This window comes from Labrus mixtus, chromosome 12 (assembly GCF_963584025.1).
Source record: "Labrus mixtus chromosome 12, fLabMix1.1, whole genome shotgun sequence".
In the NCBI taxonomy this organism is placed as follows: domain Eukaryota; kingdom Metazoa; phylum Chordata; class Actinopteri; order Labriformes; family Labridae; genus Labrus; species Labrus mixtus.
In genome coordinates, this window is record NC_083623.1 from 16,677,093 (window position 1) to 16,704,668 (window position 27,576).

Genomic DNA, 27,576 nt, shown 5'->3' on the forward strand with positions numbered 1-27,576 from the left:
GCCTATTTTCAACAGCCTAAATGGCCAGGCACCATCTTATCTTAAGGAGCTACTAGTGCTGTACTGTCCCTCGAGCACATTACGGTCCCAGAATGCAGGCCTACTAGTGGTACCTACAGTCTCTAAGTGTACTATGGGAGGTAAAGCCTTCAGTTATCGGGCTCCTCTCCTCTGGAATCGTTTTCCAGCCGGGGTCCGGGAGGCAGACACAGTCTGTATTTTTAAGAATAGACGTAAAACTTTCCTTTTTGATGAATCTTATAGTTAGGGCTGGTGCTGGTGTAGACCAGCTCTTAGATATGCTGCTATAGGCTTAGACTACCGGGGGAACTGGCACCTTGAGCTCCCCTCTCTGACAGTCCTCAGCCTCCTCCTGGCCTGCGTTGTGTCTCTCTGCAGCTTTGCCATTATGCTAGAAAATGGCATGGCCATCTAGTGGTGGCAAACCATGGGCCAAGTGTCTGATCTGCCCAAACAGGGTGACATCCTGAATCCTAACCCCTTTAATTGCCTTCATCGCATGAGATTTAGCTGATGGCACAAACCTGTTCATGATAACAATGGGGTCAAATGTCACAGTCATTCTTTTGTTGGCTTTGTCATTGCAGCTTGCATGGATGCAGTTTTCAGGTAAAATGATTCATTTTTCTCTCCAAAATTAGAGCTCGTGCAAAGATGGATAGTTCATCATGTAAAAGCAGGTTAAAGTGCTAGATGTTTTACTGTTGTGTACATGTAAGCCATAAATCAACATGCAAAACATGTTCATCACTTGTAGACCTAAAGTGACTGAACATATTCATTGTAGCTTACAAACTGATGCATTAATGTTTTGATTCTTCAGGGCGTCTCACTGACCCAACATGGTGCTACATTCTGAAGCAAGCCGCCCGGATAAATTTATTTTATTTGTATTTCTTTGAATTATATATACTTTATTAATCCCTGAGGTAAATTCTGGTTTTACACTCTGTTATTGAGAGACATGCTTCTCACACACATAGGCCTGAATGCACAAACAGGACCTGTGGACATGCAGTGGAGAGACGTCAGAGTGGGGCTGCTATACACTGCTACGCATGGAGCGGTTGGGGGTTCAGTGCCTTGCTCAGGGGTTCCTCGGCAGTGGTCAAGAAGGGCCCTCGTGTCCAGCTACCAGAACAACTTCCTTATTATAGTCCGCATCCAGGCTTGAATCGGCGATCCTCCAGTTCCCAACCCAAGTCCCTACCGACTAAGCTACTGCTGCCTAAATAAACGTATTGTATTGCTACCTAGAGTTAAAAAAAAAACTTAAATTAGAGAGGACAAAACAACCTAAAAACATCTAGTTTGCCACAGACAGTCCCAAACAATGCAAACCATTTATTTTCATTTGGGACGTGGTACACAGTAGCAAATACAATTGTATCAATAAAAAAGGAGTTATCAGGGCTAGCAGCTAAATCATTAAATCCAAGAATACTATTTCAATCAGGAGAGACTTAATTGAGAATGAACAATTATTTATTTAACAATAAATGTGCAACAATTTAGATTTGAATGTGCAAAGTCTTTGGGGGATTAGACTCCATCGTGACGACTTCATGTACTCAGAAGGGTAATGAGGCCGACAGCAGGATAGGATACCCCCCTATGGAGTCTAGACCCTGGTGGTGGTGAAGAGGATGTAGGCTATCATGAGCCTGGATCTGGACTCTGCTGAGCTGGAATGGAGGTGACTGGGGCAGTGGTGGGTTGCAGCGGTTGCCCTGAAATGACGGAATAACTGTGGGAGAAAAAGAACTGTTTTAGCATTTTGCCGCAGCAGGATGATTGGTTGAGAGAGGTTGTGCCAGAATCTGGTTGGTTAATTACTTAAAGAATAAACGCCCATTATCAGCTTATCACCAGAGCAGGTAGACGGAGGAAGTAGTTTAGGTTGAAGTGAAAGGATGAATGAATTTGTGAGAGAATATAACCAGTCTTCCTGTCTGGACTTACGCTGAGCTCCATTTCATTACGACTTTGTATTATCTGGGGAGTAGGTTCACTTTTAGCTCTCCTGTGTGCAACTGACCTCTATTTTGGAGTGTCTGTGTGTGTGTTTGTGTGTCTGAGTGTGTCTTGGTGAATGTATTCAGATACCATTCCCCTTTGCTGCCTGCTGGAAAAGCTTGATTGGAGCTGCAGTGAATCGATTACCAAATCGGAGGACAGCCCCTGCACACTCCTTTAAAAAGCTTGGTCACCCCACTGGGTTGTAACAACAATGACACAATTAAAACCTGGAAGACAGCATCTGAAAGAGCCATGGCAACAGCATGAACGTCTGTTTGATGTGTCTTCCCCCTTTTATCACGAAAGATATCAACGAGAGAAACAGTGGCAGAAAATAGCTGCCTACAACCAGCTATCAGGGAGTAATTGTTATGATTTAGCTTTCTAGTTAGTTAGTGTTTGTAGGTGATGCTAAGTGTGTGTACGTGTGAGAGTGACCGTGAGCGTATTTGAGCCATGACAAAAGTGAAATACATCTGACTTCAATTTCCATTGGTGGGAGTTTTCAAAGTATACTTAATTGACAGTTGTCAATGCCCTGTCCCAATTTAACATGTACAGTGTTGAGTTCATTATTGACACCCGAAAAGTACAGCACGAGCACATCATTTTTGAGCTTTCATTGTGCGTCGAATCACTCGTACAATGTGTGCCTGGTCTTTGTGAAAACCTTGACTTTCGTTCCAGTATTTATTAGGTAAGTCTGTGCTTACCTAGATTTTACAACTGCTACCTACAACATCGTTCTGGCCACCACATTCTCCTAAAAATCCCTAAAACAAATACAGTTATTGGTCAAACATCATTCAGGCCTGCTGCAGCCATTGACTGGAACAACTTACAAAAAACTCTCAAACTGGACACTCTCATCCCTAAATCTGCTTTCAAGGACTCTATCATGGACATTCTCACTGACAATTGCAACTGTTTCTCAGTGCACTAACTTTTCCCAAACCCCTATCTGCTGCCTCATTACTGTCTCTCCCGTGCATGTTGTCTTTTAGATGTTCGCCTCTCTGTGTATTGCATGTGTATGCCCACATCTCTGTGGTTGTTCTATGTGCTGTGTGTGCTACTGTTGCGAGTGTATGTAAGGATACGTTGTACATGTGATGACTGTGTTTCGCCTTCCTTATGGCTGGTAAGAAGGCTTTTGTCTTTTGCCAGGCCATCTTTGCAAATAAGAATGTGTTCTTAATGACCTGCCTGGTTAAATAAGGGTAAAATACAATTTAAATAAAACCTGCTTTAAAAGGTATCTGCGGTGAAAGAAATGTCTCTGAATCAAGTGCTGTGGCTCAGTTGGTAGAGTTGTTGCCTCTCAGCTGGCAGGTTGAGGGTTCAATCTCCAGCTGAGCAACAGTGGGGTGTGTTCTTGGGTAAGACACTTAATGAATGGATTAGTGTTGTACTTATTCTCTGATGTACGTTGCTTTGGATAGAAGTGTCCGCTAAGTGAATTGAAACATTGTAACATAAGCTTGATCAGCTTCCATTCACAGCTTTCTCTTGCTGCCCGAAAAGTAGTTACTGCTTTCATAAAGGTTTAACACAAAGAAAGATGTTTTTTTTTTATATCTGAAGGTTAGCAGGAGCATTGGCATCCAGGTCTTCATTTGACTTTTGCCATGTTTGGTCCTTTTTCTGGTTCAATTCAATAAGCTGAGTTGAGTTGAAAATATAATACAGTGGACTCCTTCTCTTAGACAGGATCCAAGGAAAGTACTGGAGTGCACGAATCTCTTAAGGCAAATTGAATTAGGTGCAAATGACCAACGATTTGACGCATTGTGTCTTCTTCAGAGTAAAAGTTTGTTTTTTGAGTTTTGTTTGATTTTGTTTTGTTTACACTATAAAATCATTACTTTTTCATATTAGTTGGTTGTAAAAACAATGACACAATTAAAAAGTATAATATAGCCTAAATAGTGTGATTGTTTTATACATTTTTGGGGATTGTGGTTTTTGTTGTAAAGGAAATGATTCTGTCATGCAAAAGACAAGATATAAAATCATTTATATTGGCCTCAGTGAGTTGTCTTACTTACTTACAATAGCATTAGGCTAATATAAAATGAGCTAAAAGAGCTTAAGCAAACAATTTTATTTGCAAGTGGAAGTCCTTACATCTTTATCAGACCAAAAAATGTTCAAAATAGGCTACCAGACAAATATAGTGAGTAGGCCTAGAGGTGATTACAACAACATATGTGGTTTGTTCAGCCTTTAAGTAGAAATATTATGAAGTCACAGATGACTTCAGACACTTGAATAACAGCACCATCTTGTGGCCTTTTTTTGAAGCGGGGGTTCATCAGTGATTTGGTGTTCTTCAGAAGCATCAAGAAAACCGTGTGTTTTATATTTTTAGAGGTCACTATCTGCAGGCTTGTTTAAAGACTAAACAACGCATGAATTAGCTATAAATAAATTCCAGGTTTTTTTTTTTTTTTTACAGATAGGCTCATGTATATTTAAATATAGCCTACAGTAAAATGAAAAATATGAAGTGTATTCACTATTTAATTGGGTAATAAAGGTGTTGCCAAGTAAATTAAAAATCTCCATAGTAACCCAGGTTGCTGTCCAGGTTATTCGAAAAAAAAAAAACTCGAAGTCATTGAAACGAAACAAACTCAGAGACAGCAGCAAATATTCACAGTGGTTTCAAAGTTTCATATTTTCAAGGATTTCTTCAAAAAAAGATCTTCATCATCGACTTTTGTCCTCCAAACATCGACTGAACATCATTAAGAAGCTCAAGTGTTTCAACATGGAGAATGTAAGATTGATCATTTTAATAAAACAACCAGTTTTACTGTCGACACGATCAGAGCTTTGTGATTAAATGAGACATTTGATGAAACGTTTATTAAATAACATTCACAGGATAATCTACTGACATAACATGTAAAAAAAAACCCAATAAACTAGGAATCCAAAACGTTTATTTAAAGGTATATATGTCTTCAGACCATGTCGAGTTAAAACAGGCCCCAAAATAACTTAGGCTCAATCGAAGTGACTATTTTTGAAATAAATTTAAAACATGATTCATACTGGCCCATCTGTATTTGGTGTTAATTTTGTCTATAGATAATTTAATACCAGAGATTTCGATACTCAATAATATGAAATTGAAGTGCTGTAAATAAACTTTAAAAGGTTGTTATGAGCATAATCAAAAGTAAACAGCATTTTAAATCTCCATAGTAACTAAATTAAAGTCGCTGCAGGTTGCTAGGTGATTAGGCAGAGATTATTGATCATTCGAACAAAAACTAATTCAGAGACAGCAGCAAATATTCACAGTGGTTTCAAAGTTTCATATTTTCGAGGATTTCCTCAAAAAAGATCTTCATTCATAACCTTTCTTCTCCAAACATCGACTGAACATCATTAAGAAGCTCAAGTGTTTCAACATGGAGAATGTAAGATTGATCATTTTAATAAAACAATCTGGTTTACTGTCGACACGATCAGAGCTTTGAGATTAAATCAGACATTTGATGAAACGTTTATTAAATTACATTCACAGGATAATCTACTGACATAACATATGCCAGACAATAAACAGAAACTTAAACTAATTAGATCGTTTATTTAAAGGCCTCATGTCTTCAGACCATGTCGAGTTAAAAGAAGCAGATACAAACAACTTTAACTATAACCCGCATTTTTATGCCTTTGTCTCTTTTCCACGTTTATTATTTTCACATCTTTAGGTTAATTCATAATTCATTATCTTTATTTGAGTTATTTTTGTCTATAGATAATTTATACCAGATATTTCGATACTTAATAATATGAAATCAAAGTGTTGTAAATAAACTTTTAAAGGTTGTAGCCTAATTTGCATTTTTATCAAAAGTAAACAGCATTTTAAATCTCCATAGTAACTGATTAAAAGTCGCTGCAGGTTGCTAGGTGAATCGAAAATGAAATTATTCGAACAAAAACAAACTCAGAGACAGCAGAACATATTCAAAGTGGTTTTTAAAGTTTCATATAATCGAGGATTTATTCACAAAAGATCTTCATCGACTACTTTTCTCCTCCATTCAACAAGTGTTTGAGCATGAAAGATGTAAGATTGATGATTTTAATGAAACTTTCTATTTGACTGTCCACACATCAAACGTTTGAGATTCAAAGATACACATGAAAATAACTTTAAATACTTAAAAACTGAACTATAATTATGTGACTTTGAAGAGTTGACCAGATATTTGTGAAAATTGTACTAAATCATTTAAATCTGTGTGTTTCAAATGTAATCATGAAAATCCTGTCAGTCCTCTCTCCATCGTTTAAACATATAGGCTAGCTACACTTTTCAGGTTATGTTGGGCACATTTTAGCATTTTCGTTTTTTACATGTTTTTTTATTTAATCTATTCAAAGCCTTGTAACTGACCACACTTGAACATTACACCAAAAAAGATTTAAGTTTTTTCCTGAAACTTTGTTGAAATGTTTTTAGATCATATAGGACAACCTATTTATTGAATCTGTTCACTTCTCAGGCCCTTAACTATATGATGTATCTGGTTGAAGCAGGCTGTTCATCTTTGAAAGTGAAATTGTGGCCTAACATTTTCTGACATATAGTAAAATAATATTATAATGATTTCGGTCATTTCAGCCATCCTAGTGAATGAATGTCCATTTTGATTTGTTGATGGGTGAAGCACAATACACCAACAATAACATATAGTCAACAAAATGCCTTCAGAATAAGTCAACATAGTCCTTTTATTGCAAATACTCATAGATGTGGCTGTGTGATTATGGATTGAATGTTGGTCATAACTTCAGTTTAAGGATGTGAGGACTTTTCTTCCACAAAAAAATATTTCACTATTTATTAGATGTTTACATTTTGGGATTGTTTCTGTCTTTAGAAGAAGCATCTACTCAGGATGGCCTACACCCTCGTCCAGGACCCGGTCTGGTCCAGCCCGAGGGTGATCCTCAGGAGGATCCCGTCTGCAGCCGGATCTTCAGGAGGTTCATCACTCTGGTCCCCGCCTGTAACTCCTCCCAGCTCTCCTTCTTCTCCTTCTGAGGTAAACACAATTTTTAATTTTTTTTAACTTATAGTAAAATTACTGCTCCTTAAACACTTTAGGTTTAAGGAAAACCGTATTTTAAATGAATAATTATTGTAATGTTGGTTATAACTTCAGTGTAAGTATGTGAGGACTTTTAATCTGAAATTGAAATTTTGGGTTGTTTTTGTCTCCAGTGCTTCACCTGGACTTCCGACCTCGTCTCTGACCCGGACTGGTCCAGCCCGAGGGTGATCCTCAGGAGGATCCCGTTTGCAGCTGGCTCTTCAGGAGGTTCATCACCCTGGTCCCTGTCTGTAACTTCTCCCAGCTCTCCTTCTTCTTCTGATGAGGTAATTAATAATATATTTTCTATTAAATCAACAGTTTGTTCGTATTAATATTTAATCTCAGAAATTTCTAAGTTCTTTCAAACCCATTTTATTTACTTAAAGTAAAATTACTGCTCCTTGAAGACTTAAGGTTTAACGGAAAGTCTTTTTGTGCTTAATAATTATTGTAATGTTGGTTATAACTTCAGTGTAAGTATGTGAGGACTTTTAATCTGAAGTTGAAATTTTGGGTTGTTTTTGTCTCCAGTGCTTCACCTGGACTTCCGTCCTCGTCTCTGACCCAGACAGGTCCAGCCCCAGGCTCATCTTGAGGAGGGTCCCTGCAGCAGCCAGCTCTTCAGGATCGTCTCCACCCAGGTCTCCTCCTGTATCTCCTCCTGTATCTCCTCCTGTATCTCCTCCTGTGTCTCCTCCTGGCTTTCCTTTTACCTCCCTTCTCCTTGACCTACAAGTGAGCTCCTCCTCGTGCCCCTCTTTCCCCTCCTGTTTCTCCTCTCCCTCTTCTTCCCCAGCCAGGTCACAGAGGAGCCCAGTGAGAACCAGCCGCTGCCCCTCCCCCTGCCTTCCCCCGATGATGGCTGAGGAGGAGCAGTGGCCTGGTGTGGAGCCTGAGGAGCAGCAGAGGATCAGCCCCTGTTCCAGACCAGCGGAACCGAGCCAGCCTCCAGAAGCTCTCCCCTCTTCTTCTTTCTTGATCTCCACAGGTCCTGAGCCGAGGTGGAAGAAGAATCTGAGGGCCCTCCTGACCTTCAGGAAGCGGCAGCGTGGCGGCGGGGCGGCTCCACGGGCGGAAGGAGAGCCTCCACGGAAGCGTCCTCACAAGAGATGAGCTATACCGTGATGTGTACATAATGATAAGATAGAGTAAGATAAGTTAAGTTTAGATAAGTTTAGTTAAGATAAGATAAGATATTTTACAGACTAAGGTTGTGATGTGTTGTGATGTTGTTTTCACATAAAACAACATGTAGAATCTCAAATTAACTCTTTTGGCAGCTAATGAATTAGCAAAGGGCACAGACTGTTTGGTCAGATAACTTGGTGTTTGTTAACATCTCACTCCTCTCCAGCTCACTCCTCCTCTCCAAATATGGTCACAGATGGAAAAACAAAAAAAAAAAAAAAATCTGGTATTTTGCAATTTATATTTCAGCATTATAATAAGCACCTCCAGCAAGAAGTGGTTCTTATGTAGCGCTCCTCCTCAGCTCCAGCCTCTCCTCAAAATATGGTCACAGATGGAAAAACTTCTCTCATGTAGGTTCTTATGTAGCGCTCCTCCTCAGCTCCAGCCTCTCCTCAAAATATGGTCACAGATGGAAAAACTTCTCTCATGTAGGTTCTCATGTAGCGCTCCTCCTCAGCTCCAGCCTCTCCTCAAAATATGGTCTCAGGTTTCAGGTAACAAAAGGTCTAAAAAGGCAACAAACCAATATGTTTATTTTACAGTCTATGGTTATGACGTGTTTTGATGTGGTGTTATCACCTACTATAACAAGTAGAAACTCATTCTGGAAACTTGTTCTTTAAGCACATAATGAAATCGACAATCGGCACAGACTTTTGGTCTGATAACTCGGCGTTCGCTAGCTTCTTGCTCCTCACCAGCTCCTCCTCTCCTCCAAATATCGTCACAGATATGAAAATTAAAAACCCAGGATTTAAAAAAGAAATCTTAATCATCAGGTATCAGTGTCTTCGCTCACTGTACCTGGTTGTGTTGTTCAGTGTTTTTCATACACAGTTACATTGTTTGTAACTTGGCGTTCGCTAACGTTTCGCTCCTCTTCAGCTCCACCGTCGTATTCAAACATGGTCACCTCTGGCTCCAGGAAACAAAATGATTGAAAACGGAAACAAACCAATGTGTTCTCTCACAGCAGGGACATCTTATTGTCAAGTTGATGGTTGTGATGTCTTTCTAATACCATTATTCTAAAAAATATATCTTTTTTGGCGGCTAATGAATTAGCCACACACAAATTAGTGTTTGCTAACCTTTGCTCCTCCCCAGCTCCTCCTTATGTCCAGATAGGGCCACAGCAGAAACAACTGAAATAAAAACAAATGTATGTTAGTAACATAAGCTAACTGTACCTAGCTTGTTAGCTTGTTATGTGTTTGTCACACATTGTTTGAATTGTAACGGCTCTTGCATGGTTGTCAGGATTGTTGTTGGCTTTTCTCTGCACTCAGTGATATGTGATGAGTTACTTTAAGTTCCTGGTACCTGCCATTCTCCTGCTGCTCTGACCTTGGAAATTTAGGCGGGTAAGCGGCCAGCTCTGATACGTTTCATGCTTAGGGAACCTCAGTAAAGTACTACATTAACAGAGTCTCATTCTGGTAACTAGCTCTTTGTCCATTTCAATAGCCACGGGCACAGACTGCACAAGATGTTTGCTTGTTTTGGCATTTGGTTATAATGCAGCAACATCTGATCATTCTGTATGTGGCTCCAGGTAACAACAGGCTTTAAAAAGGCAACAAATCAATGAGTTTTATCACTGCGGCAACATCTATTAATGATACTGTTATAACTCTAGTGGCTCTCTGGCACCTCCTCTCCTCCAAACACAGGCAGAAATAATTGAAATACAAATGTATTTTTACTTTGCTTGTTTGTTTAGCACTGGAAGCACATATCAGCTTCTTCACTTACTGTACATGTATCGTTGGCTTGTTGAGTGTTTGTAATGTATTTCTTCCAGCTCTTGTATGAGACTCAAGTTTGTTGTAGACTTATTCTGGTTAGAAGCTCCTTCACCAGCTGAATTCACAATAGGCTCCTACTGTCGGGTAACTTTTTGGTAACATGTGTTGGTACTGTAACCTCTTGCTCCTCTTCAGCTCCTCCTCCCGTCTAAATATGGTAAACTCTGGCTCCTAAAAAATACAACATGACAGCGGCAAAAATGCAAAACTTGAAGCTTTAAAAACATACAAAATACAATGTGATGTAATGATTTTTTATTTTATTTTAACTATATATACATATATATATGTATATATATATACATATTTAAAAAGGCAACAAACCAATATATATATATGTTATATTGTGTTCATGTGTTATGTGTAAATATATTACATGTTGTTATTTTATGTCATGTGTTGCACTGTGTTATGTGTATTTTCTGTTGGTTTGTGTTGTGCTATGCTGTGTTGTGTTGTCTTGTGTTGTGATGCGTTTTGTTATGTTGTGATGGTTTGTGTCTAGTGTGTGGCTGTGTTGTGTTCTGTTGTAATGTGTTGTGTTGTCTTGTCTTGTGTTGTAATCGGATGTGTTGTGTTGTGTCATGTCACATTATGTGATATGATGTGATGTGATGCGATGTGATGATTGATGACGTCACATCATGTCAGGTTATGTCATATGATGTGAGCTAATGTTTTCATCAACATGAACTTTTGGTTCATTTAATGCCACAGCGTCTCTTTGATTCATTCACTCAGAAGACAGGTGAGATCTTAAAAGGTGAGTTTGAGTCCAACACAATTTTTTTGTTGTGCGTAGGATCCTTTTTGATTTGTTTTTTCTTCTTCCGTAACAGGAGCTGAAATCAAAAGAAGAGACAGGAAGCAGCACAGAGGAGACAGGACGCAGCACTGACGAGCTGAAGGATCAAAGACGCCCCAGCAGTAAGAGAGAGAGGCCCAGATACAAAGAAAGATGTGTGGCGTCAGAGATTACATGGAAGAGTAAGGTAAGAATAATTAGTAATGGTATCATGTTTCATAAATTTGTAGAGAATGTATGTTAGAACACAGAGTAAAATTAAATACTCTATATTTACTTATTTTTCATTTTGTGGCAACACGTCACTATTTTTTTTTAATCAGATATCACCTTGTTGTGTGCATAAACATTCAGGCTAAATACAAGCAAACTGTATAACTGCATTATAAACATATACATATATTACTGTGACATTTGCTTTTTTATCAATTTATTCATGTGTAACATTTGTACATTTGACGTATGTCCAATAAACCCTTTTATATTGTTTGTTTGTTTCAGCTGAGACCTCGAAGCAAACAGAACACCCGACCACACACTCCGATTCAAGAGGAGACAGACGAGTTTGGAGACAACGCAAGAGCTGTGGACCATGTTTTGCATGATTAGGCTGCAAGACAAATCTGAATAAATATAGAAACATTCATTATCTTTTCTGTCAACTAGTGGTATTTCTCTTTAATTTGATTGAGGGGTAATTTCTATTACCCTAAAATATCTCCTTTTTAAGGAAAACACTGGTTTACTCAAAATTGTTTAATATCTCTGAATTATTTTATTTTAAGTTTATGTTTTGCAGTTATCATACTCAATATGCAATATAGTCCTAGTTTTATTCCAACACACAAAGAATTGTGTTAAAAAAAAAATCTGCAACTAATAAAGCACAACATCCTCCACTAGAGGGAGCTACATGTTGAGCACTTTATATGAGTATATCCTTCCCACCCCTGCACGTTTAAGAACAATCTTTGCCTGATATCAGAATGAATCTACCTTGACCTTAAAAATAAGAGTTAACATCCTGTATGAAGTTTGGTAAGGATCCTCATCCTCTCTGACCTTAAGTTATTCATGTAGCAGCCGTTCCAGACCTTCAGTAATGCTGAGAGCTGAAACTGAAGTTGTTCAGGGTGCAGATCTCAGTGCCGTCTGCTCCTTCTGCGCTGCTGACCAAAACATCTGAGGAGACTGAGCAAAATCAGTCTACAATGCATCAAGAAGCCTCTCCTGCCTGGTCCTGCAGAGACGATGTAGAGGAGCAAAGTCAATTCAAATGAGAGATAATCATGTGGGCACTTATCAAACCACCTTTTCACAAAGAAGCTATGTGTGTATGATGAAATGTTTTTACCTGATACAAGGTTGCTTCACACATCAGATTCCAAACTTTTTATGAACTTAAGACTCAGAGAGAAAGGTAGGCTATAAGCTATCATTTTAGTACCAAGCCTAATGTCAGCGCCTTTCTAATTTCACGTGGAACTCAACCTCAGCCTACCATTCTCTGTATTTTATGTTGAAGCCACATTTCCTTGAACTTTCATTTCCCCATCGTCTTCCGTTCTCGGTTAGTGGATGTGTAGGCTACGCTTCCGCAAACGCTGCCATGAACTGTCACGTGAACAAGCCAAGCCACAAAAATAATTACCTCCTGTATATAATACAGTATTCCTGTTTCAGTCATAGAGCTGACTCTGCCCTTCAGCTGTGTCACTGTTTTTCCAAATCTTGGGGCGGGGGGGATGATATTAATCCTTAAAAAATATTTTTAACAATAAAAAAAAGCATTTATTTAAAATAAAGTGGCATTAATGTGACATCTGAAGTTGGTTTCCAAATGATAGTTTAGCCTAATGTCTAAATCTGAGCAGGTGACAAAAGCAATGTAACAAGAAAGTCATTTCATTTCTATCACTCAAACAATGTTGGTTATGTTGACATTTGATAATGAAGAAAATGACTTTGCTCACAATGTTGGAGTAGAACTTTATCAAGGACTTTGTGGGATTTTACCAACTGTGCATGTCTGACATCTCCTGCACTCTTCTGTCAATAAGTGAGCTGTCATTTGCACAATTTCTCCCCCCATTAAATGTAGCTGTGTAGATTTGGACATCAACTTTAGTTAGATAAATGTAACAAGATATATAATTAAAATAGGCTATTGTGGACACTGACATATGTGGTAAGTACACACATTAACAAAGTAACACAAACACAATCTGTCAAAGCGGTTTTAATAGGCGTCACATGAAGGAAAAGGCTCCCACTATTAAAATCCTCAGTCATCCTATATGCAGGTGCTTGTAAAAACACGCTCACCTAATTCCCATCATCAAGTGCCGACATGAGTCAGTTGGTATTGAACACAGTGTCAAATGTTTGTTCACAAGTTCAGCATCAGTTCAGTAATTATTATCACAAAAACACAGGACTCAGATCTCAGCCCTGTCCTCGGAACACGGTTGTCAGTCTTATTTTGTTAGTCAAAGTGAATTCACACATGTTGATGGATGAGACTATAGTGAGGGGAACTATGCCAGCGTTAGTCTTCCTGTGGTTTACCTGAGCTCAGAGTGATGGCTGAATTAGACCGCTGCGCCTACACCTACCTGCCTGCCTATGTTGTAAAATGAATCTGCAGCGACAGGCTAGCTAGCATTCAGCACTACCTGTTAGATAAGATGATTTCATAGACATCTCCTATACCAAACGTTTCATTAATAAAAATACACCTGAATTCTCTTTATGTACAACAGGAAAAAACAGTTTCACCTGCATATTCAAGAATCATTTTAATATTATGTATAGATTTTCTGTAGTAGAAATATCACTATTTTCTGAAATGAGGATCTTTGAACTAATGTAATGATAATTTCACCCATAAATCATTGAAGTACAATATTTACATATAATACAGAGCCCATTTAATTTGAAACAATATTAAAATAAATGTTTAATAGATACAAAGGTTTTTCTTCTTAAATTCTATTTATATTTCAACCTTGTCAAGGAGTCCTTACACACTCCAAAAATGTAAAGCCATTCTCCTCTAACAAACTATTAAGTGCAAACAATTTTTTTTCCATATAAAAAACTATAATGATTGCAGCATCCAGCGTCGAGACAGAGGGCAATAACAAGCCGATCCCCCCCCCTCCCCCCACAAGTGCTTCTGCAACCTGTCCCCAAAATATTTCGCTTGGTTTCCACCATCATGAATTCCAAAAATGGGAAAAGATTGAAGAAAACAAAAAAAAAATCTGTGCAAATTCACTTTAAAGTGTGATACCTCTGATTCTAATACATGTGAAGGGAGGGGGAAGGGGGGTGGGGAGCCCCAGTCTTTGTTGAACTCATGTTAAAGACTGGGGCTGCACAAGGAATCACCTTGGTAGTGACAAATTAAAGACTTGGCATCAGGGGTGTGCTGCTGCTCCAAAACAATCTTTTTTCCCTTTATCTGGTATACGTTTTGAAGAAACAGAATATGGGAAACATGTCAGAATTAAAACCTTTAAAAAGGTTAGGTGGAGGCATCACCACACTGCTTACTGCATGTCTAGTCTTATACGATCTACAGGCACAAAGGATTGGGTTCTAGAGTTTGTTATTTTCAGACTAGACGCCACTTGATATGACCACAGATGGAACACCGAGCCAGTCAACCCCTATTATAAACCTGGACGATTTAAAGCTTGCTCTCTTACTTCCAACAGAAAAAAAGGGGGTTCAACTTCTAACCCTGGCTTGGCCAACATCTCTTATCTAATCATGAGCAGTAAGACAAAGAGAGCGTCTGGGTGCTCGTAGTGACGAGAATGAAGGTGACACTGGAGGTCATGTGGTGTGTGACAGTGTGTGAAGAAGCGCTGCAGGGCCATGGCCTTGGTCATCCCCGTCTCTGTTGCATGGAGCTGTCATTAGCAGCACCTGCACTGGGGCTATACTACTGTTCCACTGGGGGAGTTGGCGGGGTTGTTTTGAGATGATAGCAATCCCTGTGGAGAAACAGATAACACACATTGATAACAAACAACAGTGTTACGTAAATATATTCAAAGAGGAAGAATAGTGAGGCCATGAGGTTTACTGTCGGAGAAGATGTGCTATTAACCATCAAAATGCTGAGGGTTTGGTTCAAATCTGGCGTGAAATAACCAAACCTTTGGCTGCACACAGTGGTGTTTACAGCTTCTGAATGCAGAGAGAAAATGGCTGTACGCAAGACAATGGAAGTTAAGAGGTGTCACATGACAGTATCCTCGAGAGGCCTGTCACTCACCACTTTCCCGGGCCTAGCCCATGTGCAAACGAAACCCTCCTGACAGGCTGTTACCAGACAGTCCTCAAGGAAGATTAACACAGTGAGTCTCTCGTGAGCGATCTTCTTGCACACCAGTGGCTCCAGCAGCGGCACGTCTTCCATTCGTGGGCACAGCATTGTGCCCAGAGTCTTTGCCACTTCTGCTTTCGCCGTTCGAGACGAGCTGAGCTGGTTGAGCTTGTCGCTGCTCTTGCTGCTGATGTGCCCCATGCTGTGGTTCCGCTTGTGGTCCTTCTCGTGGCGCTCCTTACGTGAGTCATGTAGCGACAGAGTGGCAAACTTGCTGACACCCGTAGCGATGAAAGCACTGTCGATGATGCTGTTGCCCTTGGTGCTGCCGCTGCTGTTGGTGCTGCTGCCTGTGTGGCTGTTGGGCGTGCTGCCACCTGGAGGGTTGGTGGCCTGGGGCAAGCTGTTGGACCGAGGAAGAGTGCCAGGGAGGGAGTTAGCAGGGTTAGCACTTGTACTGCTATTGCTCACAATGTCTTTACCATTGGTGCCACTGGGATTAGTAGTGGATATAGTAGTCGTAGTAGTAGTAGTTTGTCCAGTGGTTGGGGGGCTTGTGGCGTTCATTACATTAGTGTGAGTCCTTGTGCGGGACAAAGGGAGGTGAGGGAAGAGAATGTCTTCCGTAAGGTCCCACAGACACAACTGGGTGTCCTGACCCACTGAGCCAAACCTGTATGTTACACTAACAGGTCGACTGTCAGTAGAGTTCCTCTTAGAAAGACGAGAGTGAGCGCTGTTAGCTCTGTCTCTGCCTGCACCAAAGTGAATCTGCTCATGGAATTCCTCATCACTGCCACTGAACTCAGCAGGGGGGTCACCATCCTCCACGCTGGTGGTGCAGTGGTCAAATGCCACCACACTCACCCATGACTTGTGACCGTGCCCTCGTGCAATTACCCTACAGTCTGAAAACGACCACACCGTCACCAGGTCATCCTCCCCTCCCGCCACAATGTATCGTCCGTCTGGGCTCCAGCAGACACACAGTAAGCCACCAAAGTAGCTCTTCATAGTCCCGTGGAGCTCTGCGGCGTCAAAGCCAAACACACGCAGGAAGCCATCCTGGCTCGCACAAGCCAGAAACTTCCCGTCAGGGGAAAAGGCAAACTCATTGAGCGCTCCTTCGCCAACAGTCCAGCGCAGGAGCGGGTTGCGGGCTGACTTGCTCTTGCATGTATGCACCGCATAGTTTTCACCCTGCTTCAGGAGCTGGTAGTGCGGCGCCGTGGTGCCACAGGTGTTTTCCACATTGTACAAGTACATGCTGCCGCTTGAGTGGGCCACCAAAAACAAGCTTTCTGAACCAGGAACCCATCGCACACACGTTACTCGTGACTTGTCGATAAGTCTCTGAGGAAGTAGGACAGAAAAAAAGGGGAAAAAAAGATCAGTCAGCTACGTATTTCATTATTTAATTGTGGAAAACTGAAACAAAATGTACATATGGTTTAAGTTATCTATGTATCATTAAGCTGGCCCAACTAACTGATTGGTACCCACCTCTTCATTGAAGAGTTTGCTGGTTTCCTTCTTGATCGGGTCTATGAGCTGCACCTGACCTGCTGAGAAGCCCACGAGCAGGGAGACGCTCTCTGCTGTAGCTGTGAGGGGGTTGAAGTCATGACATGTGGGCTGCGTTCCTTTGTATATCCTCTTGTCTATGGGCTTACTAAGATCGGCAGCCTATGGAAAAAAAAAGAGGTTTATTTTAAAAATATTGGTGATTATTATAATTGGTGACTCTGCTAAGAAAAGACAAAGCTATGAGTTTGACAGACATTAACCTGGCAACTACTTAAGGAAGAATGTGCGACTTGTTGATCCAGTAGATGTCGCCCTTGAGCACCAGCGTTATACCAAAACAAACTGTTTTTTTGGCGACACACCTCCAACCCCTCTCCACTCGCGTTGCACCAAGGAGTTATCAATTAGAATGCACCATGATTAAGCATCATTAAGCGCAAGCAGCAGACAAAATATTCCTTGGCTCGAGCTGCAATTGCCTGTGTCCTGCACTGCTGTGTTAGCATGCTTATGTTAGCACACTTTGGTTAACTCATAGCTTCATATTGCACATAAATAAACACGGAATGGTCGTGATCTAAGACAATTACGTGACATCGAAATAAGCAGTGAGTAGGCTATGATATTCTTGATAATCCTTGATTAAAAGAGCTTTATACGCAAGGCTGTCCCGTCCATGTAAACATGATGTAAACACGGCATGACAACAACAGTACAGCTGGCCCGAATCACACTTCTCACTCATTGTAGACTGCCATGACTCAGAGAGACATTCACAGAGGATATACTTAATTTCAGCTGTATTTGTGTGTAAAATCTTGCACATTCCTCCTTCAATGTTTTCAAAGACCAGCCATTACTGATATTATTATACTGTAGGTTAACTGTTTACTCTATCCTCAAGTGAGTTATGCAACACAATGCAACTTATTTTGAACAAAACAAATCAGTGATGTTTTAATAAAATTAAAATATAGTGTTAATATTCTGTTTTTCCCTCATACTATGTAACTCAATGTTTAATCTTAGACCTTTAGTTTAATGACCATAGTCAGTATTTCTTGCCAAACAATTGGTGATAATTGACTCTATTAATCACTGATTAAAAGTCTATATTATTATTTAATGAGAAAGGAAACAATACAGTGACTTACACCTTTGGTAGGTGTTTACAAAACACCCAGATAGACCCAATGACCAGAGCTAATGCTAACTTAGCAGGAATCAATCTGGCATTGATTAGGTTTACAATTAATGGAATATTGTCAGTCAGTTTCAGCTACTAAGCCTTGTGATTGGATGAGTGGTAATGATGAAATACAAAAAGAAAAACTAAGCATACACTGTGTATTTACACAAGTTACATGTAAACAGAATAAATGAATCCAAACTAAATAATGAACTGTAATTAAACAAGCAGTTGGATAAACCTAAACTCCCTTTTTATTTAGAAAGTGCTTTTAAGTGCTCTGAGTAGAGATGACTGTATTATGAAAAGCTGCATCATTTCAATATTATTATTTGTTACTCAACCAATAGTGAAGCCTGTTCGAGGGTTAAGCACATACTCATAGAACTGGAGTTACATCCAGTAACCAAACACAGCCCTCTGTGAGCCCATGGGTGACATCACTCAGGCTTCGTCCATTATTATTTAGAGTCGATGGCTGCCTGACACAAGTTGTTGGTGTGATTATTCAGAAACACATATTAGTTGTGCTCCAAATGGATGCATGCAAACTGTTTCCTGAGTTAAGAAAACCACATTTGGACTCTTTGGTGGATACGTTTGTTTATGTGCTGTAACATGAGACACAAAGCAAAAGCACAAGAATGACAGACTACTAACTATAAAATCACTTTCAAAATGACCACAAGCCACAAAACTAACCCGGATTGGAGCTGATCAAGGTGACAGCGAAAAAAACAGTTCAACATTGGATGGCTTTAGTAAGTGCAGGGACAAAACAAGGTGCAAGGAATGCACATCAAAAGAAAAACCTTGACAAGTGCGGGATCAAAAATCCACCTGAAAGCAATAAGCAAAAGAGAATCGAGCAACAAAGCACAATTCCATCTCACAGATTTTCTTCAGGTGTTGATAAGTAAGGGCAGCACAACCAAAGCCATTTGCTTCCCTGAAACTTTTCAGCTCAGGTGACGAATATTAAATAAAGGATGGCTGTACAACTTTACATTATGTTGCAACCAGCTCTGCTGCCATTCACTGTAATGGACTCATTGGCTGACAGCGGTGTCAGAAGTCTTGCATAAGAGATGCTCTTGGTGTGCTGATTTTTTTTAGGATGAATGGCTGCACGCTGACTTTCTATGTCTGTTTGGAAACCTAATGTTTTCACATCACAGAAGAAACGTGTGACACTTTGGAAAATTCTGCCATATTGTTATTGGAAACCTTCATCAAAATATACCATATGTTTTCATCATAAACTTGAATTTCTGTGTAATAAAAACAACATTGGAATAACATTGATGCTGCTCTTAACAGCTGAAATTAGCGATACTGATCCAAAAATACTATTTAGCCTGCCTTTGAGTATATTAAGTATTGAGGGAGAAAATCTAACTATTCTTACAACAGTGATAAACATCACTGAAGACTCCTCACAAAACCCGGACACACACTGTTGAAAGTCCTCCTCTCCAGGAAGCGGACAGTTCACTGTACGCCAAAACATTCAGACACAAGAACAGTTTCCTCTTCGGGCTGTTCATCCGATGAATACTTAACAGTCACTGAGTGTCAGAACTGTCACTGTGCAATAACCCCTGGAACAAAACACCCACATTGAATTTAAATATGATAAGTCAACCAAATATTGCAAATATTGTTCTCCTCCTTCTCTGACATCAATCTATTCAAACTGCCCTAATGTAAATAGTGTAAAAACATCTACCTTGTGTAAATTAACCCCTCTGTTACCTATTTACATAATTTATTATGTTTGTTTTAGCATCTTTTGCTCTAATCACTAACAACACTGTTTTCTCATGTAAGCATGGACATACAGTTTTGTGTTTGTCAATGTTTACTATTCAATGTTATACTTTTGTTCATAGAGAGCACAGTCTATCCAAGTCAAATTCTTTGTCGGCGTGAGCACACCTAGCCAATAATGCTGATTCTGATTCTAATGATGTTTACTACGCTGTCAAATACTGAGAGGCAAATCGATGAGATCCCCTGAATTGGAGAAGTAGAGGCACAGTTCTCACTGGCAGGCTTGGCTTCTCTTGTTAGTCTGTTTATACTGTCGTTTCTTCAGGGACAACCACATCATCAGCATGATCACCACAGTCACAGTCACCATCTCTGCTAAACAAGACCAAACATGGCTTGCTGCAGTGACATCATCACTGTGTGCAACCAAACAGTGGGTCTCATTGCATCACACCCCAGACCCTGATAGTGGAGTGCACACACACACACCTTTACATCACGAATAATCCATTTCTTTGGAGCACTCCCGTAGCTTTTAATGTGAAACACTGGGACAACAACTCTGCTGGAGAACACTGTTGACAACTTCCTACCAATGCAGCGTTATGACTACAGTGTGTACAGACTTGGGATAAACAGACCAGTCATGAAGCATGACATGAGAACCCTATTAACACGGAAATCACACGTAACAGCTACTCACAAATTGAGAATTCAAACAGTGGTTGGACTCAGAAGTGCCCATTGAAGAGCTACAAAAACAAACTGTGGCGACGTTAGCTGAGAATGCTAATTAGCTCATAACTTAGCCAGGTCTGCTACATGGCCTTGTCTTGACAATCTGCGCACTTCAATGACAGAGGCTGAGAGAGTTGACAGCCGGGTTGAAACATGTTTGAAGATGCCAAACCAATGGGCAGCTCCTGGACAGCGCGGGCTTCGTCTCTGCATTCAATATTGTTTACCTTTCTGACGCCTTTGTAGATATAAAAGTAGAGTTCCCGGCCCACATTGAAACAGATCCTGTCGCAGTTGCCGGACTGGTCGTTCACGTTGACGAAGGAGACCTTGACGGGATTCGAGCCCTGCGAGTTGAAAGGCACCCTGTTCGGGCGGCTGTATTCGGAGTGAGTGAGGAGTTTATAGACGCCTTCTCGTGTGGTGAATTGAGTTTTAATTTCGTTCATCTCCTTCCCTCCTCCCTCCGCCGCCATCTTGGAAATTGGCGTGCATCCTTGTCCGGGCCCCGGATGTTACCAACAGCGCATGCGTTGGACCGTTGGAGTCTAGAAGCCATGCGTGCAAAATTATAAAGTCATGTGAGACTAAACCAACTAGAAGATAAACACTGAGTATTATTGTTATAGAACCAAGGTTTACATAACCCGATACTAATAGCATAATATCGATTAATGAATACAGAAGCTAGACCAACTGTGACAATTTAATGCTCACTGATTACTACAGAAATATGTAATAAGACAGAGAATGTATAGGCCTATTGAAAACTTTTAACAGAATGTAATAGACGAAAGGGTCATTTTTAAGTCATAGTTTACAACAACACCATAAATAACTTCCTTACTTATTATAAGGCAAGCAATGTGTTTGTTGGGTAATGTGTCTATATTTTGCTGGAACTGTTTAAGGCTCCGAAGAAAAGCAGCAGATAACCTATTAGAATACAATTTGCATATATCTATATATATATGGTTCCTCCTTAAAGTGATTGCAACAGATCTCCATATTTCTCAGTTATGTGACACCCCACTTCTCGTAGTGTCTGCTATTACCTAGAAACATTTCAATTACATAACAGAGCTGTAGCAAGTGTAGTACAGTGCCATCCTCTGGTCAGCTGAAGTAAAGCCCACAATGGACCAGAGAATTCCAGCATTCTCTTCTAACACATGGTTTTATTAATTTTCTAGTCCCACATTTGGAAATAAAACCTTGAAGTATATTAAACGTTTTATGGATACAACTTGACTTTGAAAATATCACTCAAATTTATTATTGTATAATAACAATTCCCTGTGCAACGCTAGCAGACATTCGTCAAGAGTTTATTCTGTCAAATTCAGACAACTTCATAGACGTGTTTTGTGTGATACAGAAATAATACAAGAACAGCAATTTTACAAATGAGGACATTGAATGTTGTTCATTACTGATTGTGTTTCTACATTTTACAATCTATTTTTATAATGTATATTGGCCTATGTCAGGTCTAAAGTATTGAGCTTGGGAATCCAAAACTCCATTAAAGATATTTTTTGTTATCATACAGGAGCCTGCTCTTTATCCCAACAAATAAATCTTTAGACAAGACCAAAAGATGTGACTGATTCATTTAGACATTTTCAGTTTGGGGCCCTTTGACTTTTTTTGTTGTTGCCCAAACTGTTGAAATTGTTATAAAAGTTCTACTTTATATGTAGCCTATAACATGTTTTTTTAAATAAAGCAATTACAGTTTTTCTTATAAAGAATGTAAGATGCTAAATATTTAAACATGTAGCTCAGCTTATTTGAGACATGCTACACAATAGCCAAGACATTTAAAAAAAACATAAACAACATAAGAAGGCAATATACCGGTAATTTAAACTGAATTCCAATAAAAGACTAGACATACAAAATAATATATATATATATACATATATACTTAAATAATGGATGCTAGAAAGTCCATCCAACTGACTCACTGACTTAAACCTTTGAGAATCACCCCAATCTTGCATGCCAAAAAAAGAAAACTGTGTGTGTGTGTGTGTGTGTGTGTGTGTGTGTGTGTGTGTGTGTGTGTGTGTGTGTGTGTGTGTGTGTGTGTGAGTGTCCATGAGGCACCAGAACAGCAGCTGATAGCAAAGGGCTTGCACAGCTGTGACGCTTTCAGGGGGGTTTGGGGCCTAACAGCTAGACAAGCTATCAGGAAAGCTCTTGCTGTGATTGACAGGCACTCCTTGTGACTCTGCTGCCCTACAAGGGCACATAGACTTTGGGGCACTGGTGTCTCTCTCACAGCCCCCCCTTCCGGGCTTTTCTTAACAACCCCCACCACCACCTATACTGTAGTGAACGTATCTTCTGGAAGCTTCTGAATGGGAGCTTCGAGAAACCACCCCTTGAGTATAAAAAGTCACCAGCGTGACGTGGGGTCTGCATAGAATCAAAAGATACTCACTTGGACTCACCAAGAGAGACTCACAGGAACAGCAGTGATTGCACATTTTGAGAGGAGAAGACTGGCTCAGTGATTCATCTGACGACTTTCTTCAAGAAGTGACTGTAGAAAAAGATTATATTCAAGGTAAGACACCTCAAACCTAATACAGCTGCAATTAGGATGAAGAAACAGTAATGATAAATACAAAGAATCAGGTGCTAGGATAGTATGAGCCCTGGCAGATGAGAACACTACAGATTAGAATACCTAAATCAACACTAAACTTGCACAATTGCACAAGTATATATCTATTTAAATTGTTTGATATCAGTTACTTGTAACATGATGGAAAGCCTTTTTACAATTGTCAATTCAAGGAGCACATGGCAAGCAGGGTGACCCTGAGTCTAACAGCAATGGCGGATGGGCAGAAAAACCAATGTGCTCAAAGAGCAGATACAGCAGTTTCACATCTTGGTATTAAAGATTTTTTACAGGAGTTTGGATGCATTTAAACCACTTAGTCCTACACTTTTGTGTGGCCTGTTTTAGTCACCAATGTAAAAGAAAGTGAAAATTGTTACTATAAAGAAGAAATATGGTCTTTAGAACAATTGCTCAGAGCGAAGTCAGAAAAAAAGATTACCACTTTATGGTTAAAGCCATTCAGTTGGTCTCACATCTTTGCTATTCTAACTGTTTCCCCCTCTAACATAAAGGCGTTAAATGACACATGTTGAAGCTTTTGGGGGTTGGGGCAAGCATCAGAACTCCACCCAGCTACCAAATGGCAAGGGCCTGATTGACAGAAGGAACATATGTTCATCTAGCATCAGCAAAAGTTTCCCTCCTCAAGCCATGAGGCCGGGGAAGAAGGGAATTCAAAGATAACAGAAGGAAATGATTTATTAGATACAGAAAACAAATAAATACATTTGATTTTAGAACAAATGATAGATTTAAGCTATTTGTGTGGAATGAGATTTTTAACCAAAAAATATGTGCTTTTCATTAGATGCCTGAGAACGCTGGACATGTTATGGAGGACGAAGTGGAGACCTTTGCCTTCCAGGCTGAGATCGCTCAGCTTATGTCCCTCATTATCAACACCTTCTACTCAAACAAGGAGATCTTCCTTAGAGAGCTCATCTCCAACTCCTCAGATGTAAGAAACAACAGATCTTTATCGCTAAATGTTCCTTTGTTTTTAAACAAATACAGTCCTTATGTGTATGCAAACATTACGATTCTCAAAACCTCACCCCTTCCTGACAGGCCTTGGACAAAATCAGATATGAAAGCCTGACAGATCCTAGCAGACTTGAGTCCTGCAAAGATCTGAAGATCGAAGTCAGGCCAGACGAGCTAACTCGCACCCTGACCCTTATCGACACAGGTATCGGCATGACCAAGGCCGACCTGATCAACAATCTGGGCACAATCGCAAAGTCTGGCACCAAGGCTTTCATGGAGGCTCTGCAGGCTGGAGCTGACATCTCTATGATCGGTCAGTTTGGTGTTGGTTTCTACTCAGCTTACCTGGTGGCTGAGAGGGTGACAGTCATTACTAAGCACAATGATGACGAGCAGTATGTGTGGGAGTCTTCTGCTGGAGGCTCATTCACAGTTAAAGTAGACACTGGTGAGTTTGATTTACAACACAGATATAATACTCCATTGAGGAAGTTGAACTGCACTGTTCTAATGACTTATTTCATTGCTACTTTCAGGAGAGTCCATTGGCAGAGGCACAAGGGTGATCCTTCACCTCAAAGAAGATCAGACGGAGTACTGTGAGGAGAAGCGCATCAAGGAAGTTGTGAAGAAGCACTCACAGTTCATTGGCTACCCTATTACACTTTATGTAAGTTCCTTTAGCAACATGCTGTAGCGACAATTTGCTTAACATGTCACAATTAACAGTGACATAATGAGTTTGAATAAAGATTCTTAACCACCACTCCATTCATATACTCAAGGTGGAGAAAACAAGGGAGAAGGAAGTGGACCTGGAAGAGGGGGAGAAGGAAGATGAGGTTGAGAAAGATGCTGCTGAGAACAAGGACAAACCCAAGATTGAGGATGTTGGCTCTGACGAGGATGAAGATTCAAAGGATGGCAAGAACAAAAGGAAGAAGAAGGTCAAGGAGAAGTACATTGATGCCCAGGAGCTGAACAAGACCAAGCCTATCTGGACCCGTAACCCCGATGACATCACTAACGAGGAGTATGGAGAATTCTACAAGAGTCTCACCAACGACTGGGAGGACCATCTGGCCGTCAAGGTAAGATTTATGGATACACTTCTGACAGTTCTTCTCATCTAATTTAAACGATTTTTGATGTTATAGTTTCACACTTTATTCTTGTGCCCACAGCATTTCTCCGTGGAGGGTCAGCTGGAGTTCCGTGCCTTGATCTTTATACCCAGAAGAGCTGCATTTGACCTCTTTGAAAACAAGAAAAAGAGAAACAACATCAAGCTGTACGTGCGCAGAGTTTTCATCATGGACAACTGCGAGGAGCTCATCCCAGAGTACCTCAGTGAGTAACACAACATCCATCTTTAAGAAAAAGTGATTCTTTTCATACTTGTTTGTAGTGTCGTGTTTTTAACTTTTTTTTTTAATCTATTCAGATTTCATCAAGGGTGTGGTGGACTCTGAGGATCTGCCCCTGAACATCTCCAGAGAGATGCTGCAGCAGAGCAAGATCCTGAAGGTGATCCGCAAGAACCTGGTCAAGAAGTGTCTGGATCTCTTCACTGAGCTCTCTGAGGACAGGGACAACTACAAGAAGTGCTACGAGCAGTTCTCCAAGAACATCAAAGTAGGTTGAATCTGTCTGAATTCTAGTCTTTAACTGTGGATATCATTTTTTTTTTTTTTACTTGTTAAATGTTTATGTTCGATAAAATTGTCCTTTCATCTTTCAGCTCGGCATCCATGAAGACTCTCAGAACAGGAAGAAGCTGTCTGAGCTGCTGCGCTACTACACCTCAGCCTCTGGAGATGACATGATTTCCCTGAAGGAATATGTTTCACGCATGAAGGAGAACCAGAATCACATCTATTACATCACAGGTAAGCTATACAACTGAATTTCTATTCTTTTATTTTATGTATTTATTTATTTATTTAAAATAGGGACAGCGCACATTAATATCTGTAAATATGCCAGATTTCTATGCCAGATCCCTTGGCAGATTTTGAAAAGCGATTGAGTCGTAACTTTAGTATATTGATTCAAATCTACATGACCCTTCTTAGGTGAGACCAAAGACCAGGTTGCTAACTCTGCCTTCGTTGAGCGTCTTCGCAAAGCCGGCCTTGAGGTCATTTACATGATCGAGCCCATCGATGAGTACTGCGTCCAGCAGCTGAAGGAGTACGATGGCAAGAACCTGGTTTCAGTGACCAAGGAAGGCCTGGAGCTGCCTGAGGATGAAGACGAGAAGAAGAAGCAGGAGGAGCTCAAAACTAAATTTGAAAACCTTTGCAAGATCATGAAGGACATCCTCGACAAGAAGATTGAAAAGGTAACAGCGGGAAACCCATCTGATCTAGTTTAATGTTCTCTTTTCATGCAAACATGGTGCCTTTATTTGATCATGACAATATGTCTTTTTAAAATTTTTGACAGGTTGTAGTTTCCAACCGCTTGGTGTCTTCCCCATGCTGCATCGTCACCAGCACCTACGGCTGGACAGCTAATATGGAGAGGATCATGAAGTCTCAGGCCCTCAGAGATAACTCCACCATGGGCTACATGACGGCTAAGAAGCACCTTGAGATTAACCCGATGCATCCCATTGTTGAGACCCTGAGGGAGAAGGCAGAAGCTGACAAAAACGACAAGGCTGTTAAGGACTTGGTCATCCTCCTTTTCGAGACAGCGCTGATGTCTTCAGGATTCACACTGGAGGACCCACAGACACATGCCAACCGCATCTACAGAATGATCAAGCTGGGTCTTGGTAAGTTATGTTTCCCTGACAACTGACAATAAGGATATTAGAGGAATTACTCAGGTTATAATGCTTGGCTATTGTTGCTGATGAATCTTTCTCATTCACAGGCATTGACGATGATGACTCTGTAATTGAGGACCTCATACAGCCTGCAGAAGAAGATATGCCAGTCTTGGAAGGAGATGATGACACATCAAGAATGGAGGAAGTTGACTGAGCTAGTACACACTTGTTTTTGATTATTTGTATTGTTTTTGTTAATTACCTCACTTCTTCAAAAAAAACGTTTTATTCTAACACGAGTCTAAATTCTTAGCAGTATTAGTCAATAAAGTTAATTAATGGAATTAAACCACAGTGTGGCTTAGTCTACACAATGCATTATCTGCTTATATAAAACTACTTCCAACCATTAAGAGCAATATAAAGTCACGTTGGATATGGCTCGTGTCTCTTTTTGTTATCATTTTTTATGAAATGCATTTAAATTTATAATAAAATGTATTTAGAAATAAGACCTGGATTCTTGCTTACTGTGTCTGTTACATGTTTGAATTCATCAATTTGTTTGTACAGAACAATGTGGGTAAAAAAATGTTTTTTTTAATTTAGTCTATGTAACTTTTTTTGCGATGTTCTGGAATT

At 40.1% G+C, this 27,576-nt stretch overlaps 3 protein-coding genes and 1 long non-coding RNA gene across 4 annotated transcripts; 2 read left to right on the plus strand and 2 right to left on the minus strand.

Annotated features, from left to right (window-relative positions):
• Window positions 1-6,766: 6,766 nt before the first annotated feature.
• LOC132985395 (uncharacterized) lies at window positions 6,767-9,681 on the minus strand. The gene is made up of 5 exons (XM_061052744.1): window positions 9,675-9,681; window positions 9,443-9,496; window positions 7,700-8,259; window positions 7,297-7,436; window positions 6,767-7,104 (listed from the first exon to the last, which is right to left on the minus strand). The coding sequence occupies exons 1-4, from the start codon at window positions 9,679-9,681 to the stop codon at window positions 7,350-7,352; spliced, it is 708 nt and encodes a 235-aa protein (XP_060908727.1). The 3' UTR covers window positions 6,767-7,104; window positions 7,297-7,349.
• Window positions 9,682-10,830: 1,149 nt separating this feature from the next.
• Window positions 10,831-11,599, plus strand: LOC132985141 (uncharacterized). The gene is made up of 3 exons (XR_009675024.1): window positions 10,831-10,922; window positions 10,999-11,151; window positions 11,466-11,599. It is a non-coding gene; the product is annotated as an uncharacterized LOC132985141 (long non-coding RNA).
• Window positions 11,600-13,187: 1,588 nt separating this feature from the next.
• Window positions 13,188-21,046, minus strand: LOC132985142 (WD repeat-containing protein 20-like). The gene is made up of 4 exons (XM_061052358.1): window positions 20,758-21,046; window positions 16,807-16,989; window positions 15,253-16,656; window positions 13,188-14,968 (listed from the first exon to the last, which is right to left on the minus strand). The coding sequence occupies exons 1-4, from the start codon at window positions 21,004-21,006 to the stop codon at window positions 14,912-14,914; spliced, it is 1,893 nt and encodes a 630-aa protein (XP_060908341.1). The 5' UTR covers window positions 21,007-21,046; the 3' UTR covers window positions 13,188-14,911.
• A 1,947-nt stretch (window positions 21,047-22,993) lies between these two features.
• On the plus strand, window positions 22,994-27,446 carry hsp90aa1.1 (heat shock protein 90, alpha (cytosolic), class A member 1, tandem duplicate 1). Its single transcript, XM_061052361.1, has 11 exons — window positions 22,994-23,105; window positions 23,977-24,126; window positions 24,237-24,603; window positions 24,692-24,825; window positions 24,941-25,246; window positions 25,340-25,505; window positions 25,600-25,790; window positions 25,897-26,044; window positions 26,231-26,499; window positions 26,604-26,937; window positions 27,039-27,446. Exons 2-11 carry the CDS (start codon window positions 23,977-23,979, stop codon window positions 27,146-27,148), a joined length of 2,175 nt encoding a protein of 724 aa, XP_060908344.1. The 5' UTR covers window positions 22,994-23,105; the 3' UTR covers window positions 27,149-27,446.
• Window positions 27,447-27,576: the final 130 nt, after the last annotated feature.